This window comes from Herpailurus yagouaroundi, unplaced genomic scaffold, assembly GCF_014898765.1.
Source record: "Herpailurus yagouaroundi ecotype Mexico unplaced genomic scaffold, PumYag 29, whole genome shotgun sequence".
NCBI lineage: Eukaryota > Metazoa > Chordata > Mammalia > Carnivora > Felidae > Herpailurus > Herpailurus yagouaroundi.
The window spans coordinates 32752974-32773401 of record NW_024412377.1 but is presented as its reverse complement, the minus strand read 5'-3'; the positions used below and the strand labels follow the sequence as shown (position 1 = coordinate 32773401).

At 38.6% G+C, this 20428-nt stretch overlaps 1 protein-coding gene across 3 annotated transcripts in view; it reads right to left on the bottom strand.

The window, feature by feature from the left end:
- Positions 1–20043, bottom strand: part of C7 (complement C7) — a 56284-nt gene extending 36241 nt beyond the window's left edge. The window contains exons 1-6 of one of the 3 annotated variants that reach the window (XM_040496059.1): positions 19856–20043; positions 16178–16233; positions 14159–14234; positions 8524–8665; positions 6179–6326; positions 4980–5118 (exon numbers count right to left, since the gene is read on the bottom strand). In XM_040496059.1, the coding sequence (XP_040351993.1) occupies positions 4980–5118; positions 6179–6326; positions 8524–8665; positions 14159–14234; positions 16178–16233; positions 19856–19861 (567 nt within the window). In that variant the 5' untranslated portion in view covers positions 19862–20043. Of the gene's footprint in view, positions 1–4979; positions 5119–6178; positions 6327–8523; positions 8666–14158; positions 14235–16177; positions 16234–16714; positions 16865–19855 lie in introns of those variants that run through there. The other 2 variants (XM_040496070.1, XM_040496079.1) reach the window with 2 other exon arrangements.
- Positions 20044–20428: the final 385 nt, after the last annotated feature.

Below are 20428 nucleotides of genomic sequence, written 5' to 3'. Positions count from 1 at the left end.
TTGCTCAACACATCTTCTAAGGCAAGGGAAATAAAAGCAAAAACGAACTATTTGACCTCATCAAGCTAAAAAGCTTCTACACTGTAAAGGAAACAATCAACAAAACTAAAAGGCAACCGACAGAATGGGAGAAGATATTTGCAAATGACATATCAGATAAAGAGTTAGTATCCAAAGTCTATAAAGAACTTCTCAAACTCAACACTCAGAAAATGAATAACCCAGTGAAGAAATGGGCAAAAGACACAAATGGACACTTTGCCAAAGAAGACATCCAGATGGCAACAGACACATGAAAAAATGCTCAACATCACTCATCATCAGGGAAATACAAATCAAAACCACACTGAGATATCACCTCACATTGGTCAGAACGGCTAAAATTAACAACTCAGGAAACAACAGATGTTGGCAAGGATGTGGAGAAACAGGAACCATCTTGCACTGTTAGTGGGAATGCAAACTGGTGCAGTCACTCTGGAAAACAGTCTGGAGATTCTTCAAAAAATTAAAAATAGAACTGCCCTATGACCCAACAATAGCACTACTAGGAACTTATCCAAAGGATACAGGAGTGCTGATTTATACGGCACATTTACCCCAATGTTTATAGCAGCACTTTCAACATTAGCCAAATTATGGAAAGAGTCCAAATGTTCATCAACTGATGAATGGATAAAGAAGATGTGGTTTATATATACAATGGAATACTACTTGCCAATGAGAAAGAATGAAATCCTGCCATTTGCAACAACATGGATGGAACTGGAGGATATTATGCTAAGTGAAATAAGTCAGTCAGAGAAAGACAGATATCATATGTTTTCACTCACATGTGGAACTTGGGAAACTTAACAGAAGACCATGGGAGAAGGGAAGGGGAAAAAATAGTTTCAAACAGAGAGGGAAGCAAACCATAAGAGACTCTTAAATACAGAGAAAAAACTGAGGGTTGATGGCAGAGGGGCAAAGGAGAGGGCGAAATGGGTGATGGATATTGAGGAGGGCACTTGCTGGGATGAGCACTGGGTGTTGTATATAAGTGATAAATCACAGAAATCTACCCCCAAAACCAAGAGCACACTGTATACACTGTATGTTAGCCAACTTGACAATAAATAATATTTTTTTAAAAAAACTGAGTTATCCTCCAAAAACAAACAAACAAACAAACAAAAATAATAAAGCTAACTTCTCTGTCTCTTCTCTGTATTGCATTCCTTCCCACCTCTTCTAAGGACTTATTAAATTCATTATTCATTCCCTCTCCCACAGCTTCCATTTTTCTCTCTCTACGGTTTCATTCCGTATATATCAAACTCATATATATTCCAACCCCACTTAAATATAGTGTGTTACAAGGGTTCTGGAGACACTCTTGTGTTCAGAATCCATGTTTGTTATCTATTACCTCTATGATTGTGGGTAAATCATTCAGCATTGTTTCTTTCAGTTTCCTCAACTGTAAAATAGAGATGACAGTGCCTACTTTTTTTAGGTTATTATAAAGAAAAGAAGATCCATTAAGCACTTGAAACAGTGGACAGTATATAATGTATGTGAGCTATTTTTTGATCATCATTTAAATGATTCCTGGTTTAAAAGGTAGATTTAGGAATCTCAGATATCCAGGGATGCCTCAGTGGCTCAGTCGGCTGAGCATCCAACTCTTGGTTTCAGCTCAAGTCGTGGTCTCGCAGTTTGTGGGATGGAGCCCCACATCAGACTCTGTGCTGACAGCAGGGAACCTGCCTGGGATTCTCTCTCTCCCTTTCTCTGTCCCCTCCCCCATCTGTATCTCTCTATCTCTCTCAAAATAAATAAATAAAATTAAAAACTAAAAAAAAAAAAAAGAAATCTCAGATATCTAGATTCAGACCAACAGAGGAAGCAGAGGATCAGATCATTAATCATTAGTTAAAATAACATTAGAATATAATTTTGTGATTCTTATGTGATATACACTAGTATCTCTTTTCCCAAAATATAATGAAGTGCATTCAAAACTGAATACAGGAGGATCCAAGAAGTAATTCATTTTCTCCACCCTAATTTTTACTCCCATCTGTGACTCATTCCAAGTTGACAATGAACAAAAAGTCTTTCGGCAGCCTCCCAGACAACTACAGGAGGGGCACCTTCCAAAGCGACCATAGAGCAGGAATGTGCTTGTGTGTCAAAGGCTTCCTCGTGGGATGAAAAATATGAGGAGATAGAGAAAGTGCATGGCATCAAAGAAAGTGACTTAGTCAACAAGAGACCAGGTTTGCCCTGGATAAACTACAATGCTCAAAACTGAAACAGAGATCACAAGAGAAATTAACTGATTCTGTTCTGTGTTTACTTACTAATGTTTATGTTCCGACAAGTCAGAAGTCATCTTCCACTCAGAGGTAGCTGAACACCCAGTGGCCTCAGGTCTATCTGCCTGTGGAAGACACTTACCACCTGCATATCCACATGGGGTTAGCACTTCAGGGACTGACTCATTGCTTCCATCTCACTTCCCTCAGGCTGGATCCTCAAAACATCTCTATAATTTCCCTCTAACTCTGACAAACTCCTTCAAATTCAGTGACTGGAAAGGCATTTCAGATGTCAATCCAAAAACCAAGCCATGCTGAGGGAAATGAATGTCAGGATTATGCTGTTATTAAATTATTTCTCTTCTTCAGAAACTGCAGACTTCCAGCATGTCTATCCTCCAACTATGTCAGAAATTCTCTCATTATTTTCTCTGCTCTGTAACATTCTAAATTTGATCCAAAAATATATATGCAATTATCCCTCTTATAATTATGAAGAATTATCAACCCATCCTCCTAGGAATAGGAGAAAAAAAATTTCTACATATGCCTATGTCACATTCTCCCTTCTGGCCAATGGTTAAATTACAATACATATTATACACCGTATAGAATTTAGAGTTGAAAAAGCAGTTAAATACAAGATACTGGGAGAGTAAAACATACTAGAAAAACAAAGGGCTGTGAGGTCTGACAGGCTGGATCCAAGCTGTACTACTTACTAATTTGGCGATTTAGAGCAAGTCAGCTGGAGTCCTCTGAGCCTCAATTTCTACATACATACAATAGTAAAATATTACTTACCTTCCAAAGATGTTATGAGGATTAAACCTATACAAATTGCCTAAAACAGTACAGATGCCAGAGTAGGTAATCAAAAATTGGTACCTATTATTATTTTTCAGATCAGTTTCACTTTCCATTTTCATGATACAATAACTCTTAAATATAACTTATTCTGTTGTAAGTCAGAGGATGATGCTGTTTGCTGTTTATAATCAAAATTGCATTCTGATGGGGGTTTATTTTGGTAAACGAAAAGCCCTTCTATCTGAACATCCCAATAGTTTTAGTTTACAAATTCGGGACTAAGAGATAAGAAGCACTGAACTGGAAATTTTTAGAATTCTGGGAAGAAGGGAGGAAAGAAATGAGAGAGGAGATCCTGGAAGAAGAGAACAAGATGCCAAAATGAGATGAGACCAGAAATCTTGATCTGTTGAGGTTCTAGAAAGACAGATGTTTTGGATGCCTGAGCAGCTCAGTTAACTGAGCATCCAACTCTTGATTTCGGCTCAGATCATGATCCCAGGGTCATGGGATCGAGCACTGCATTGGGCTCCATGCTGAGCATGGAGCCTGCTTAAGATTCTTTCTCCCTCTGTCCCTCTCCCCTACTGGCACTCTAAGGACAGATGTTTTAAGACAGAGGATGTCCACCATTTTTGTGGAATGTGTTGGCACTACTCCAACAGAATATCCCCTTCCAATGTTCAGGATTCTCCCCCTAAAGCCATAACTGTTTTTTGTGTGAGTGGATTTTGTGTTGAAATCATGGAATAGAATGAGGTTAGGCATGTGTGACAGAAACAGCTTGCAAGAAGCAGAAGCCTGGAAAGAAGACCCTGAGACCTTAAGGAAAATTTAAGAGTCTAGCAATACAGACGTTCACAAGGATATGGAGCACAGGCCACCCTTCCACATTGCAGATTGGGTATTAATTGATGATACATCCATTTTGGAAACTTTACTGAGTAAAGTGTAACCTATGATAACCTGCAAGGCAGCAATCCAAGTACCAGGTGTATGCCCTAGAGAAAATCTAGTTCATTTGCATGGAACTCATGCACAAGAATGTGCAAGGCAATTTCATAAGAAAAAAGTAGAACCAGCAATAAAAACGTCATCTAGATTAACATGAATAAATTTCAAAACTGTGATTTTTGAGGGGGAAAAAAGTCATAGAAGAACATATACTATAAGATTTACTTACGTAAATGGCAAAAAATAGATAAAACTAATCACAAATTTTTATGTAGGGACAAATACATATGAGATAAACATACACAGAAAAACAAAGAAGTGGTTAATACAAAACAGAAGATGGTGGTTTGTCGGAGTGGGGAGGATGTGACCAGAGAGGGGTAGATGGGAGCCTTTAAGTCATTGGCAATATTCTATTTCTTAAGGTACGTGGTTGGCATATATGAGTATTCATCTAATTAGTTTTCTTCAAACTGTATGTTTATGTTACTTACACTGTTTTGCATATATGAAATAGTTTACAATTTAACAGTAAAAGCATTTTTAAGTGAGCTGACACTGTGGCAGTGGTGAAGAGATTATCATGACCAGTCATGGCCAGGGCCTTGAGTTTTGACACTGTACAGGGACAGACCATCCTATTTGGGGCCCATGTGGTCCATGGACTTGAAAATGAGGCAAAAGAATATTTCAGCTTAAATGAGACAAATTAAAGTATCATTTCCCCGTACCCCAGAGTTAAAGAATATGTGTTCTTTCTAAGCCCATATAAATCATTTATAAGAATTGATCAAATATTAGGCCACAAATAAATTCTCAACAAATACCAAAACATCAATATCACATAAATAATGACCTCTGGCAATAATTCACAGATTAAAAATAAATTAAATCAATGAAATTAAGTACCTGGAATGTATAGGAGAGGATATTTCCACTCAGTCTATAAAAATCTCTTCCATCCCCACTAAACACCTTTCTGCATTGACCACCAAAACTTTTAGTATTAATGACTTTGTTCCTAAACTGGCCAGTGAGTTCGTTGTAACTGTTTAAAAAAGAAAAAAAAGGAAGGAAGGAAGGAAGGAAGAAAAGATGGTTAGAAATCAGAAATAGCAGTTTCTGAAAAAGAACTTCCAGAAATTTTTGAAATATAGTGAAGTATCTCTTTGAGAGAGCTCAAATAAAAAGAACAATGTCCTAATGCATACCATATATTATCCAACCTCCCCTGGGTGGTATAATAGCTAAAACTAATAACTGGAGAAATCCAACATCCTTCAGCCTAAGAACATGTTTGGAAAACATAGCCCTTTTGTATTTATGGCAACAGCTGGTTTTGAGTTGAATCTATAAATAAAACCAATACAATTAAGATGACTGTTGAGGAGGAAGAACTTTCTACAACAAATTTCAACTAATTTGCCTCTTAGTATACTGAATGGTATACTCTTTAGAGTAATTTTACCATTTTTCTGTTAATGAATTTTAAACTATGATAGGAAAGCCACTTCTATCACTCTAAAATAGACTGTTTTAAAGTCTTGAAATCTTCAACTTGGATCTGACCCTCAAAATTCCTCAGAATTCTTTTTGGAAAGACAAACATGGGATTGTCTTCACTTCACTTGAAATGAAAGTTCCCAGCCAGTTCAGACAATTACGTTTCAAGCCTCAATATTCCAATACGTTACTTTCTCTCTTCTTTCTCTGTTCTTACTCTATTGTCTCTTCATTCTCATAAGGAGCCTCACATCACTGTCATTGAATCAATTCTCTCCCTCTGTCTCTCTCTATTTCTACCTCTCTCCCATAGGGTGACCAACTATCCAGGTTTCCCCAGGTCTGAGGGGTGTCCCTGGACATAGGACCTCCAGGGCTAAAAGCAGGACAGTCAAGGGACAATTGGACACTCTGCATTTACCACATACATTTTCAAGTATACAGGTATGAATGAAAAAATGTTTCAGGATGTGGCAAAGAGCTCTGAGCCAAAGGCTGAGCTATTAGGTGATTTGTTATCAGACTTACCAAACCATAAAATAAAACAAAACAAAATGAAAAGCTACTATCCATCAATGTGCACAGAAAACTGGCCAGCACCTTACCCATTTCCAGTAAGTTCTATGTTGGGAGGAGGTTTATCAAGGTCACACGAAGGTCTGCTTTCTAAGTCCTCACATCTGTCTTCATCAGCGCTATCCTCTTCACAGTCAGAATCCCCATTGCAAACCAAAGATTTGCTGATGCACTGGCCTGTACACAAGATAAGCCCCATAAATGAATGAATGAATGAATGAATGAATGAATAAATAAATAAATAAATAAATAAATAAATAAATAAATAAAAGAGGGAAGAAGGGAAAAACTACCTGGGATCAAAAGGGTTTTGCCTTTGATTCCCAAAATTGTACTAATATTCTAATGTGAATTTGAGATCAGTCCTCAAGATGTCTAGGAAAAGACTGGTGATTATTTGGGTCCTCATATTACAATACACAAAACTGATTCTGACCTCAGCTGGACACAAAATTGAAAATAGAAGCTGAATTCAAATTCCAGGCTCTCACCCATAACCAAGCAGTTTGTCTGAATCTTCCAGAATCAAACAGTGCCGACCACTGGGAAGATAGATTGACATCCTGCCCTTCAACTTTCAGTTTATTTTTTGCCATCACTGACCAAGATGTCAAACCTCTGCTTCTTTTGGTGATTTGATGTGTAAGCTTTTGAGAGCATAGAAACTGGATCAAAAGGTTAACACTCATCACATCTTTAGCATATACTCTGTGCAAGACACTCTTCCAGGTGTTAGGTACAAATATAAATAAAAATGGTATGCTGGGCTTTTCATATACTTTACAAGCTAATAGAAAGGACTATGAAGACATAGATCATTATAATTCAGCAACGTAATTGCTATGATAGACATACATCCCAGGAATCAAGGAAGCACTGGAGGGTATCAGATGATCTAACCCTTGCCTACCTCCCCAGCATCATCTCCAGCCATTCTCCTACCAGCTTCTGATGCAACAGTCACACCTGCATGAATAAAAGGCCAGGCTTCTGTCATCTCCACTGACCTTGCACTTATGGTTCCCTCAGACTAGAAGGGTTTCTCTACCTGTCACCAACCTGCCCTTCAAGAACCAAATTCAACATCATCTCCTCTTAGAGACCATCCCTCCTCCACAGGCTATAGTGCATGTCCTTCCTCTGTGTCTTCATAGTGTGCATTGCATGCAACTGTCCTGACGGTATAGCATGCATCCCACTATGCTCTCACTCAATCCGATCCAGTGTTGTGGACAGTCTACTATGTACCAAGTATTCCAGATGCAAAAATTAAAGCAACAGGGGCACCTGGGTGGCTCAGTCAGTTACGCATCTGACTTCGGCTCAGGTCATATCTGGTGGTTTGTGAGTTTGAGCCCCACATCAGGCTCTGTGCTGACAGCTCGGAGCCTTGAGCCTGCTTCGGATTCCGTGTTTCCCCCTCTCTCAGCCCCTCCCTGCTCACACTCTGTCTGTCTCTCTCTTTCTCAAAAGTAAATAAACATTAAAAAATTAAAGCAATATAATCCATATCCTCAAGGAGTTCACTGTCTCCAAGAGAGATAACCAGGCCAGTAAATTCTCCAGATTACAGATAGTACAATGTATTTAAGGAACACAGAGAAGTGATTTGTTAATTATCTCTATCAATTGGGAAGTTAAGGAATGCTTCTGAAAAGAGGAGTCACCTGATCTGGGTTTTGAAAGTAAAATAGGAGTTTGACAGGTCTTGTTGAGGAGCACTTCTAACACGGAGATCAATTATGAACTATTCTGTGCATAAACTTTAATATTTTTCAGGGAAGAGACTAAGCATTTCATTTGTATATCCACAATCCTTACCACTGTATCTGGAACATAGTAACAATAATGAATATTTGGTAAACGTTGTTGAATTAACTTCACTGCACAAATGATACATAAACACTAGGTCAAATAATACTCAATGCCAAAACTTGAAATTGTGTTTCAATCACCCAGTGTATAGGAGTGACCTGTATTACTCCTTGATTAGCTAATTAGAGTTGCTTCTCTTGTAAACATAATGATAATTTGGGCAGTAACATTGTTTTTGCCTAATCTCGGTGTACCGGACTCACTCTACATCTCCACCAACAATGCAATGTCAAGAACTGTTTGGGTCTGGCAACAGCCATATTTCTTTTCAAAGAAGTGAGCAGTATCCTTACCTTTCTTACCGGATGCCTCCTCTTGCATTCTAAATAATGATAGCTGAGTATGTAATTAATATGCCAATAAAAATCCTACTGATATTGGCCTGAAATTAATTTTAAGGCCGATACACATTCAGTAAAAGTCAACAAACACATACTAAGCAAGTTAACCAAATAGCATTTGAAATTACACCCTGCCTGCCAAGCCTATGAAAACATACCTGAAAAACACCTGAAACGCTCTCCACATCCCTCTTCTGTTGGACATCCCCGGGTAGGTTCACACGATTGTGTTTCAAATGCATTTCCGACACAAGGATGGCCACCATACTGCCCGTAAACAGCTATTGACCGCCTGCGAGTCTAAACACAGAACAGGTAGTACTTTCTGATATCTCCTTTCCTTTATCGGAGAAACAAATCTGAGAGAAATTAATGCAATTGAAGAAACAGGGTTCAGGAAATTGTTCTGGTGTTCCACAGATGTAAAACCTCCCAAATCAATGAACCCACAGACCTACTTGTCCTGGAGTGGGTGACAAGTGACACTTGGATTATTATTTGTGACGTTCTCCCAGCTATGTATTTATTTTCAGAGTTGAGTATTAAAAAAATAATAGTAATAAAAACAGTGGCTCTTAAAAAAAGCAACTTGAAAAAGTTAGCTGGGTAGACATATAAGCAAATAGGTTACGATATAGAACGTTTAATGTTTCTGCTCAAGCTGTGTGCCAACTAGAAAGGAGAAATGGATTTTGTCAGAGGGCGGGAAGGATACTGGGAACAATGGTTAAGAAGTAAAGTTAGAGGGGCGCCTGGGTGGCGCAGTCGGTTGAGCGTCCGACTTCAGCCAGGTCACGATCTCGCGGTCCGTGAGTTCGAGCCCCGCGTCGGGCTCTGGGCTGATGGCTCAGAGCCTGGAGCCTGTTTCCGATTCTGTGTCTCCCTCTCTCTCTGCCCCTCCCCCGTTCATGCTCTGTCTCTCTCTGTCCCAAAAATAAATAAACGTTGAAAAAAATTAAAAAAAAAAAAAAAAAGAAGTAAAGTTAGAAAAACCTTTAGAGGGGTACCTGGGTGGATCAGTGGGCTCAGTGGCCGACTCTTGATTTGGGCTCAGGTCATGATCTCAGAGTCGTGAGACTGAGCCCCATGTGGTGCTCTGCACTGGGCAAGGAGTCTACTTGAGATTCTCTTTGTCTCTCCCTCTGCCCCTCCCTGGCTCGTGTATACCCAGGTGCACTCTCATTCTCTCTCAAAAAAAAAAATAAATAAATAAAAAATAACTCTTAAAAAAAAAAGGAAAAAAAACTTTAGAAAAATGGTGGCAATTGATTTGAGCTGAATGTTAAGCCTTCTTCAGGAAGGCAATGCAAAATAAATCTGGAGAGAAAGATGCTAATATGGAAGTCAAATTTACAGCACAGAAACCTCGGTCATCCAAAGGTGAAGCTACCTCTGCAACGGAATTTTACTAGATAATAAAAATCACTGGCCTCGGAAGTGGGAAATATGTCAAAGGCAAATCTCTGGGAGAGAAAGTATGGGAAAATTGAGGAAATCATCAAGCCAACCGAGAAACACCTAAGTCATCCTAAAGTTCATTTTATCAATGTGAACACATATATCTAACACTTAAACAAAAAGAAAGGTCCACAAAATCCTTTTCCTGCCCAACAGCAATCAAAGATGCATCACTTAAGCCTCTTCCTGTACTCACCTTTTCCCCATTAAAAAAAAAAAAAATAGAATCTGACATTCCAGAGAATTTAAACCTTGAGCAAAGATCAACAGGGAAGACTGGATCTACAAACTGATGTGGGGTCAGAAGCGAACGGTCAAGAAAGAATTCTTGAGCAACTACATGGATGGAACTAGAGGGTATTATGCTAAGTGAAATTAGTCACTCGGAGAAAGACAAAAATCATATGACTTCACTCATATGAGGACTTTAAGAGACAAAACAGATGAGCATAAGGGAAGGGAAACAAAAATAATATAAAAACAGGGAGGGGGAAAAAACAGAAGAGACTCATAAATATGGAGAACAAACTGAGGACTATGGGAGGGCTTGTGGGAGGGGGGATGGGCTAAATGGGTAAGGGGCACTAAGGAATCTACTTCTGAAATCATTGTTGCACTATATGCTAATTTGGATGTAAATTAAAAAAAAATAAAACAAAATAAAAAAGAAATTAAAAATTAAAAAAATTAAAAAGGAAAAAGAAAAAAGTAAAAAGTAAAAAAAAAAAAAAGAAAGAATTCTTGAGACATTTTTGGTGCAAAAAGGTGCTTTTATTATAGCACGGGGACAGGGCCCGTGGGGAGAAAGAGCTGCACTTTTACTGTGTGAAGATGGTGGTTATTATATTAAGTGCTCAAAGGGGAGGGGGTGTGCAGGGAATATTAAATCATAAATGTCTTTTTCAAATTTCTACTCTTAAAAGTAGTTTCACAGGATTTCTCCGATGCTTATCATTCAGCTTGATATTAACAAGTGAGATGAACAGTCATGAGACTCTAAGAATGCAGCAACCAGTACATATTTGATACTTATCGGAACTACGCAGCTATAGGTCAGCCTTCTGGGCTAAATGCGAACACATTTTTGCTTCTATCCCTCATCACAAACCAACGTTGAATCTCCTCATCCATCCTAAACTGGGTTAGAAGTGGGGACTCATTGGGACAAAGGGTCACGGTAATGCAGTTTGATCTCTGAGCAGCTGTGTGTCAACCTGGGCCTGGTGCTGGCACCTTCCATTGTATCTGAGCAGAGGAGCCATGGAGGAATATGAGAGGGGAATAGAACTCAGTGCAGTTCCTTCATAAGTTTCTAGTTTCTGTATTTGATTGATGAAGACGCCTCTCATAATGTCTTATTAAATTGTCCTTTTCTGAAGTTCCAAAGCACAGATTGTGTTGTTTATCTAAGTAATGCTTCCCTCTCTCCACATACCAGTATGACCTCGACAGCTGCCCACTGTGAGCAGCCATATTCTCACCTGACAACTTCTTTTTTTTTTTTTTTTTCAACGTTTATTTATTTTTGGGACAGAGAGAGACAGAGCATGAACGGGGGAGGGGCAGAGAGAGAGGGAGACACAGAATCGGAAACAGGCTCCAGGCTCTGAGCCATCAGCCCAGAGCCCGACGCGGGGCTCGAACTCACGGACCGCGAGATCGTGACCTGGCTGAAGTCGGACGCTCAACCGACTGCGCCACCCAGGCGCCCCTCACCTGACAACTTCTGATCTTATGACCCCGTTTCCATTTTCACTTGTCTCTCTGTGGATGAAAATGTTGTCGTTACCATCTAGGGATGTAATCATTGCATGATGACCTTCATGCAAAGAAAAAAAATTACTAATATGAAAAATACCTCTCATCCCTTTCTATTTAGTGTTCTTTCTTAGCTTGTTTTTAAATTATAAAAATGTTTTCTGTGGTCGGTATTTGATTTTTTGCCTTGTTATTCATGGACCCATTTGCCTGTCTGTATTCAGAGTACTCATCTACTTGCCCAAAGCCAAATTCCACATTCGAGTAACTGGTTTTGTAAATACCACTCATGTAGGTACTAAATGTTTGATGAAAATGATGATTATGATGATGCTTCAAAACAGAAATTATCAGGGCGCCTGGGTGGCTCAGTCGGTTAAGCATCCAACTTCAGCTCAGGTCATGATCTCACAATTTGTGGGTTCGATCCCCTCCTCAGGCTCTGTGCTGACAGCTCGGAGCCTGGAGCCTGCTTCCGATTCTGTGTCTCCCTCTCTCTGCCCCTCCCCTGCTTGCGCTCTGTCTCTCTCTCTCTCAAAAATAAACATCTAAAAAAATTGTTTTGATAAAATAAAAAAAATAAAACAGAAATTATCTCCTATAATACAGTTCTGTTATTTCAAGAATTAAAAAGTGATTTTTAAATACACATTTTTATTCAAGCTGAACCACCTTTAAAATATTTTGCAACTATAGAATCATGCTATAGACCTGAAACTAATATAAATATTATGTGTTAAGTATATCTCAATAAAAACACTTATTCATTCAAATATTTAGAATCTTTAACATGAACATTATATTTGTGGAAGTTGTCCTAAGAAAATTATCAGAAAAGAGGACAGATTTCTATGTACAAAAACATTCACTCAAGTTTCACTCAAACAAAAATGTAGATAATCTAAATCTCAAACAATATGAAAGTGGATATATAAGATGGGTATATTCATATAACGGCAAATAATACAGCTGTTAAAATTCACGCTGAGAGTATCATGGTAATATAGTAGAATATAGGGGTACCTGGCTGGCTTAGTCCGTGGAGCATATGACTCTTAATCTCGGGGTCATGAGTTTGAGCCCCACGTGTGGCATGGAGTTTACAATAAAAGCAATTTTTTTAATAAACAAATAAAGGGGTGTCTACATGTTCAGTCGGTTGAGCATCCTACTCCTGATTTCGGCTCAGGTCATGATCCTAGGCTCGTAGGATTGAGCCCCACATTGGGCTCGGTACTGAGCATGGAACCTGCGTAAGATTCTCTCTCTCCCTCTGTCTCTACCCAGCTTGTGCTCTCTCTCTCTAAAAGTTTTAATAAACAAACAAACAAAAATTTTTAAATAGTAGAATATAACACTTTAATCAAACAATTGTATTTTTAAAAATTATAAACATAGAGAAAGAAGATAAATTGAAAGAATAAATACCAAAATGATGGTATATTGGTTTCTTTTAAAAAATTTTTCTTAATGTCTATTCATTTTTGAGAGAGAGAGAGAAAAAAAAAAAGAGAGAGAGAGAGAGAGTAAAAGTGGGGGAGGAGCAGAGAGAGAGACACACACAGAATGTGAAGCAGGCTGCAGGTTCCGAGCTGTCAGCACAGACATGTGCCCATTGCGGGGTTCAAACTCACGAACTGTGAGATCATGACCTGAGCTGAAGTCAGACACTTAACCAACTGAGCACCTCTAAAATCTCATGCTTTTTTTTTTTTCAAGTGGGCTTCATACCCAGTGTGGAGCCCAATGCAGGACTTGAACTCAGGACCCTGAGATCATAACCTGAGCTGAGATTAGGAGTCAGACGCTTAACCAACTGAGCCATCCAGACACCCCTGGTTTCTTTTAAATGGTAAAATTGTAAATAGTGTTTTCTTTATTTAGACCTTCCTGTTTCCTCCAATGAATAACTTATAAGGAAAAAAAAAAAACACTTTTAGAAGTACTTTATAATCTCCAGATCAAGTCCAGTATTTTATTTGTATTACTCAGAAATTAAAGTTTAAAAAGTTTAAAAATACAGGGACACCTGCCTGGCTCAGTCAGTAGAACAGGTGATTCTTAATCTTGGGGTTGTGGGTTCGAGCTCCACCTTGGGTGTAGAGATTATTTAAATATAAAATCTTTTTTTAAAAGGTGCAAATGCTTCATTTTTCATGATCATTCAGCTCATTAGGTAAAACAAAGTTTTGCTACTCGTTAGCGTTCCTTTCAAATAAGAAGAAAAGTTGAACCCAGTAAATATGAAACAGATTTTGAATTACCTACTATCTTCATTTCATGCTACTCTATTCCTCTAATTAAAGAGTTCTCTAGTTAAAGAGTTAGTGAATTGCTATACCCTGTGTATATGTCTAGGCTCAAATGTAAGATTTAGAAAAGTCCTGCAAGAAAAATAGGAAACGCAGAAATTACTTTATTACATTATTAATCACTAGAGTCATACTTTTCTCCCTTTAAAACTACCAATTATATTTTCAACATAAAAAATAACATTCAAAAGCTAATGTCATTTTGTCCATATGTAAGCTATTTCTGCATAGGAAACAATAAATACAAAGTTTTGTATGGTCCTACCTGAGTCTTGGTACAACCACTGCATTCTGACCACAGGGCATAGGAATCCCACTGGCAATTGACTGGAGAGGAAGCACTGCCAAATTATGATAAATCAGGTAGAAAGATAATGGGGGGGGGGGGCACAAAGAATAGTCAAAAATATTTCAAAAAAAATAATTGCTTTACAATTTTTTAAGAGACATCAAAAGTATCCCAAGATCTATAAAAATACACGTGGAAGGAACCAACTTTTCTCAAGATTAATGCTTATCAAGCATCTATAATGTACCAGGCACTATTTAGATACTAAAGTTGTAGACACAATAACAGAGAGATCACTGACGATTGATAGAGAAGAGGACAAAGACACATATGTAAACAAATAATTATAATATAATAATACAAACATGATCCATAATGCAATGTACCTACTTTGATCAATTTCATAACAAAAATGTATACAGTATAATGTGTTATGGAAATATAGATAAAGGAGTGTTCACAGTTGGAAGGGTAAGTGAGAACTTGTAGGAGGAAGGTATACGGTCTTTGAAAGGATTCAGAATAATGAACTGAAGAGTTATAACAGAAACTCTTAAGTGGAAGACAAAAGTCTCTAAAAAGACCCTATCAGAAGAGAAAAACTAAGAACTGGCAAAGATGAAATGGACAGAAATTGATTTTTAAATATTCTCCCTGTGCATTTAGGCTACTCCTCAAGAACACATCCAAGTAGCGTCCATTTGAGCTTAAACAATTCCACTCCACTAAAATACATGAAGAATGGAGAATCTGTTGTGTGATGCTTAACTCCAGCTTTGTAGAGAGCATATCATGACTTCATCCTCAGCGATTAAGGAAGTCTAACTTAAAGCATATTTTACAAGGGGTAAAGGAAATCAGAATCCTGATTTCTGGATTTTGAGCAGATTCCTAGCCTTGGGACACCTTCAGTCAAGGTGATTTGTGCTTATCTTAAGCCTATGAGGTGATCCTGAAGGTAAGAAGTTTGATCTGAAGTGCATGTGCCTCTCATGCTTTTTTTCAAGCCAAACTTGCTAACTTGTAGTCTTGACATGGTGCCAATGATCCAAATGCCTCACTGTTTTTGACCCTTAAACAATCGGAACTTGCTATTGTTCTATGTTGTGCCCCAGGGACAGGCAGAGACCTTCCCCAAACACTGAGGTTTAGGAAGGGAAGCCAGCTTGGTCTCGTCTCTCTGTGCTCCCACAGTATCCCATGCAGCCCTCTCCCAGAGGCCTAGCACATTTATATTGACATCAACTGTTTCAAGATCTGTATCACCCAGTGGACTCTCAGACACTTGGCCCCCTTTGTGTCCCCAGTCACTAGCACAGCCCCTGACACATATTCTGATAGTTTGAAAACATGAACTGACCTGGTCCTATCCCATCAAACTGACAATGAAAGCAAGAGAAAGCCATGAGTAAATGATGGTGGCTTTTTTCCAGGTCTCAAGAGTCAGCACACCTATTTTCTTAAAAAAAAAAAAAACTCTCAACCAGACGGAAGTTACCCTTGTGGGGAACACAGCATAATGTATAGACTTGTCAAATTACTATGTTGTACACCTGAAGTTAACATAACATTGTGTATCAACTGTATTTCAATTAAGAAAAAAAAAAACTCTCAACCTTTAAAATCCAAAGAATGTTTTGCAATGACTACATTTAAAGATCACATTCTACTCCAAGATGTGTTAATTCTAAGGTCGGTGCAATTCTCTGAATTGCAAGTACAATCATGGTACTGGGACAAGAAGAAAACTTTGAAGTAGTTTTAGTCTTCAAATTTCTTCCTTATGGGAAATAAAATAAAGTAAAATAAGAATGAGAATAAAACAAGCTTTTGCTATCATTGCCTTTTCTCGAAACGCAGAAAGATAAGTGTTGAAGGGAAAAAGACGTTCAGGCTGCAATGTTAAAATCAGGCCATATGATAAAGAACTTCCTAAAAATAAAAAAAATAATAATAATTTTTAATGATCTCCAATACAATCCAAAACATTCTCACCTTGAAAAAATTTGGAACTCTCCTGCAAATCCCACCAAGATGAAAAAACTTATTGCCTGGGGGGGAGAATAAAGCATTGCTTTAGTTTATATTTCTTTAATGAGTTGAAAGTGAATACATTTGTGCAAGTCAAGATTTGTGAGTTGTGAATATAAAGAAGGAAAGAAACATGGAGAAGGCTCCCTGACTCTGTTTGTCCTTTAAGTTTCCATTTTAAATAAAAGTTTAATACAATTCTGTTGAGCTCACCTCTTACTATTCATTTCTGTAAAGAAGGCTAGGGACTGGGGAATGTCATAGCCAAGCAAATAGAAAATGTAGCTCATTAGAGCATTTCTTTAAGGACCCATCATCTTTTCATTCCTTTCTCTACCCTTCTTCACTCTAACTTCAACACATATGAAGACACCCAAAGAGGATGAAGCCTGGAAGAAAGACCAGCCAAGAGTGAGAAGTTAGAAGGGAAGTAAGTTTCATAAATGAAGAGTCAACCAAAAGTTGAGGCACATCCCCAGCCAGAGGGCCCAGGATCCTCACCCTGCCCGTTAGTTCTATGGGCAGCTCCTCTGGTTTTTAAAACACCTGTGAGGCCTGTTGCAATCATCTGTCCATGACAGCACCAGCCTAAATAATGAAGGTCACAAAATTGTATATAAAACGGGATTACATTTTGTTTGAAAAGTCAAACATGTATTAAAAACAAATCTAGAAAGAAATATAATAAAGGATAATAGTTCATTTCTGGTAATGAAATTATAGGTAATTTCTATTAACTTTTTTTTACTTTTATGTATTTCCCTACTTTGACAACTGAGGGTGTCTGGGAATATCATTCAAATCTTTCCTGGAGATTCTCCAAGGATATCAATTGTATTCAATATATAACCCAGTGTAAAAGTCCTTAAAACCATCTTACTCCATATTTTAACAGGCCAATATTCTTTCTCTTCTCCCTGACCTCCTCAAACCTTTTCTTTCCATGTATTTGTGGAGTGGCCTCCCAACATTTTTTCCAGATCCTTCTCCCTGCCTTCCTAGATCACCTGCCATCTTATTAGGTATCTTCCTTTCAGTTGTAAAGTCCTAGTTGCCCACTTCTGTCTTTTATTGTTCTCAGAAGCTTTTAGCCTATTATTCTGATTAGCATAACCAAACAGCTATGGGCATCCTGGAAATGAGTGGGGGGAGGTATGAATACTTATGTGATTTTTTTAATGAGCAGGTAAAGCACATAACATAAAGCAACACCTTCTACAGGTTTTGTTTTTAATTAAAAATTACAAGGATTAAAAACAATTAAAAAAAAAACCTACAAGGGTTTGGGTTAATTTTTCTGTTTTTCAACAATATATCTTTACTCCATGCTGTCAACTTCTTCTTCCGTCCCTGGGAAAGGCTATCTCCATAGCTTTATTAGTCACTCATAGGCACTAACAGATAGTCACATTTTTGGAAAACAAAGATTCTGAAACACTCTAACAGTCAAATTTCAATTCAATATCCAATTTTAAGTGTCTCCTGGGTCCTGGATGCTCATAATGGGAGTGGGGTGGAGTCTGATTCCAAATTCCTCCTCCTTGTTCTGCTTTTCTTCCCCACATCCCCAGACTGCCTCTGTCTTCTTCAAAGTCACAGCAGCAGGAGAGGGACAAGAGCCAAAAAGGGTCTTGTGTGACTAATCCAGCTGGAGTCCATAATGGTGACCCAGGATGTGGTGAATATTTGAATGCCAAGTCTTTATCTCCCACTGTGTTTTTGTGGTTCTTTGGATGGCCCCCATTGGTGATCTACAACCACTATGCTCTTGGCAAAAATGATTCATCTCTTTGTTTATCACACTTGACTCTCCCCAGTGCTTGCCTCCTGGGACTCCTTTTCCATATGGATGCTGCCTGTTGGAGTTGCTTCATCCTGCAGGCAGTTTCTCAGGCAGAAGCCCTGACAACCCAAGTCTGGCTCCTTTCTAAAGGTCCACATTGTGTCCATGCAATACCTGCACACATCCTTATCCTGTCAGACTCTGGATGTCCAGAATGTAACCAATAATGCTGTGTTGATTAACTCTGTTAAAGGCAGGCTAGGGAACCAGCCTGTGCCTTTAGATTTTCCCAGACATGACTAGAGTATGATTTTCTACATCCCCTATACTCTAAGGGGCACGATCCTATATATTCTGGAGGATGGGGATAGCCAAAGGTCACTAGACACTATCCTTTTGTAAAACTGCTTTGAATGTCCAGTATCTATCTCACTTTAAAATGTGGGGATGCTGACCACTTATTCTTCTTGGCCTTTGACTCTCAGCCAAAGCGGGCATCATGAAAAAATTCATTCTTAACAGTCTATTATTACACGTGTTTGAAAAGAATTTCAATCAAGCTTTAGGGAATATACATTTTTTTCAGCAGTGCCTTTGCCAACACCTTCCCCATATACATACTCCTTATTGTAACTTCAGAAGATCTGCCTAATTACAAGGCAGTTCTGTTCATGAGTTACACAAGCTGAATCTATTAACCAAAAGAATTTCTTGAATTTGCTAGCTAAGTCCCTGAAAACAAGTCATCAAGTTATCATTTCCTACCTTCAGAAAGAGTATCTTAACAAATGGACAAGATAGAACAATCATAAAGTAATAATAAATGATACTTGGGGCACCTGGGTGACTCGGTTAAGCAACTGACTTGGGCTCAAGTCACGACCTCACAGTTCATGGGTTCGAGCCCCGTGTTGGGCTCTGTGCTGACAGCTCAGAGCCTGGAGCTGCTTCAAATTCTGTCTCCCTCCCTCTCTGCCCCTCCACTGTTTGCACTCTGTCTTTCTCAAAAATAAATAAACGTTTAAAAAACTTTTTAAAAATGATACAAAAATTGGGGCACCTGTATGACTCAGTGGGTTGAGTGGCCAACTTCGGCTCGGGTCATGGTCTCATGGTTCATGAGTTCAAGCCCCACATGGGCTCGCTGCTGTCAGGGCAGTGCCTGTTTAGGTCCTCTGTCCCTGTCTCTCTCTGCCCCTCCCCTGCTTGTGTGCACTCTCTCTGTCTCTGTCTCTCAAAAATAAATAAAACATTTAAAAAATAAATAAGTTGGAGTTGAAGTTACTGTCTTTGGTCCTGTATTTAGTTGAATAGTAATTTTTCTAACATTTGGCTACATTGCACTGGGCCAACATGTACATTTGGTAAGCCTTTCATTGCATTCTTCTCTCTGTGTCTTCCACTCTCACATTCCTGACCCTTTGGTCCAGGATTCCAAATTCTAAAGTTCCAAGTTTCCGAACTCACTTTTCTATAAAGCTCTTAGATAAGTCAGATCATGGGGACTCATTGCATAGCTGCAAATCAAACAAACAAACAAAATACACGACAGGGTATTTTTCCCTAAAAATAACAATGGCACTATTATATTCCTTGATGGCTCAGTCAGGACTTTCATAAACATAGTCTCCACTCTCATTTCCATACCTTCGAACCACTAATTTTACTGCAAAACAAGAAAAAGGAATTCACTTTGTCTGAATTGTTAAATATATTTAAATAAGGATTTTTTTAAGTTATCCCCATATCTTTCTCTTTCCTATTTCCCCATGTCTTCTCCTTATTTGAGCCATTTCAGTTAAGCCTCACTCCCTTTTGAGATTGCTTCACTTACAAAAGTAATGAAATTATTTTCTTACCTTCATGTTAGGGAAAACACTCAGGGCAGAAGAAAGGAAGAAAATTTCCACTGAGCGCCTGGTGAATTTTCAACAGTGGGAAGAGCCCAGCAGTGGGCTCTGTCCCTGTCTCTTCCTGCTGGGGATTAACTTGGCACTCACTCACAAACACAGCAAGTGGTTCTGAGACTTAGTTCCTACCCCAACCAGATTCTCTGGGGACACAAAGAGCCTGCCCCTGTACTTAGTTGGTGTCTTGAAGCCAGATGCTTCTTATCAATTTACACAGGCCTTAGCTACAGCCAGCTGGGACTGTTCGGCAATGTAGTTCTAAGAAAACATCTGTAAATCAAGAAAGGCAACAAATGTTCTCAGTTCAATGTTTAAGTGATTTTCAACCAAAGGAGACCCTGTACAAGGCAAAGGATAAGCCTCCTTCCTGTTTCAATCTTCTAAATGAAATAGATGTTTTCATGATTCTCTTAAAGTGTGTTGTACACCAAACTTTGAGATGATAGGATTTAAATGCAGTTCTGTCACTCAGGAGGTAAATGGAACATTCTGGAGTAGAATTTCCACACCTCCCCCAACAAA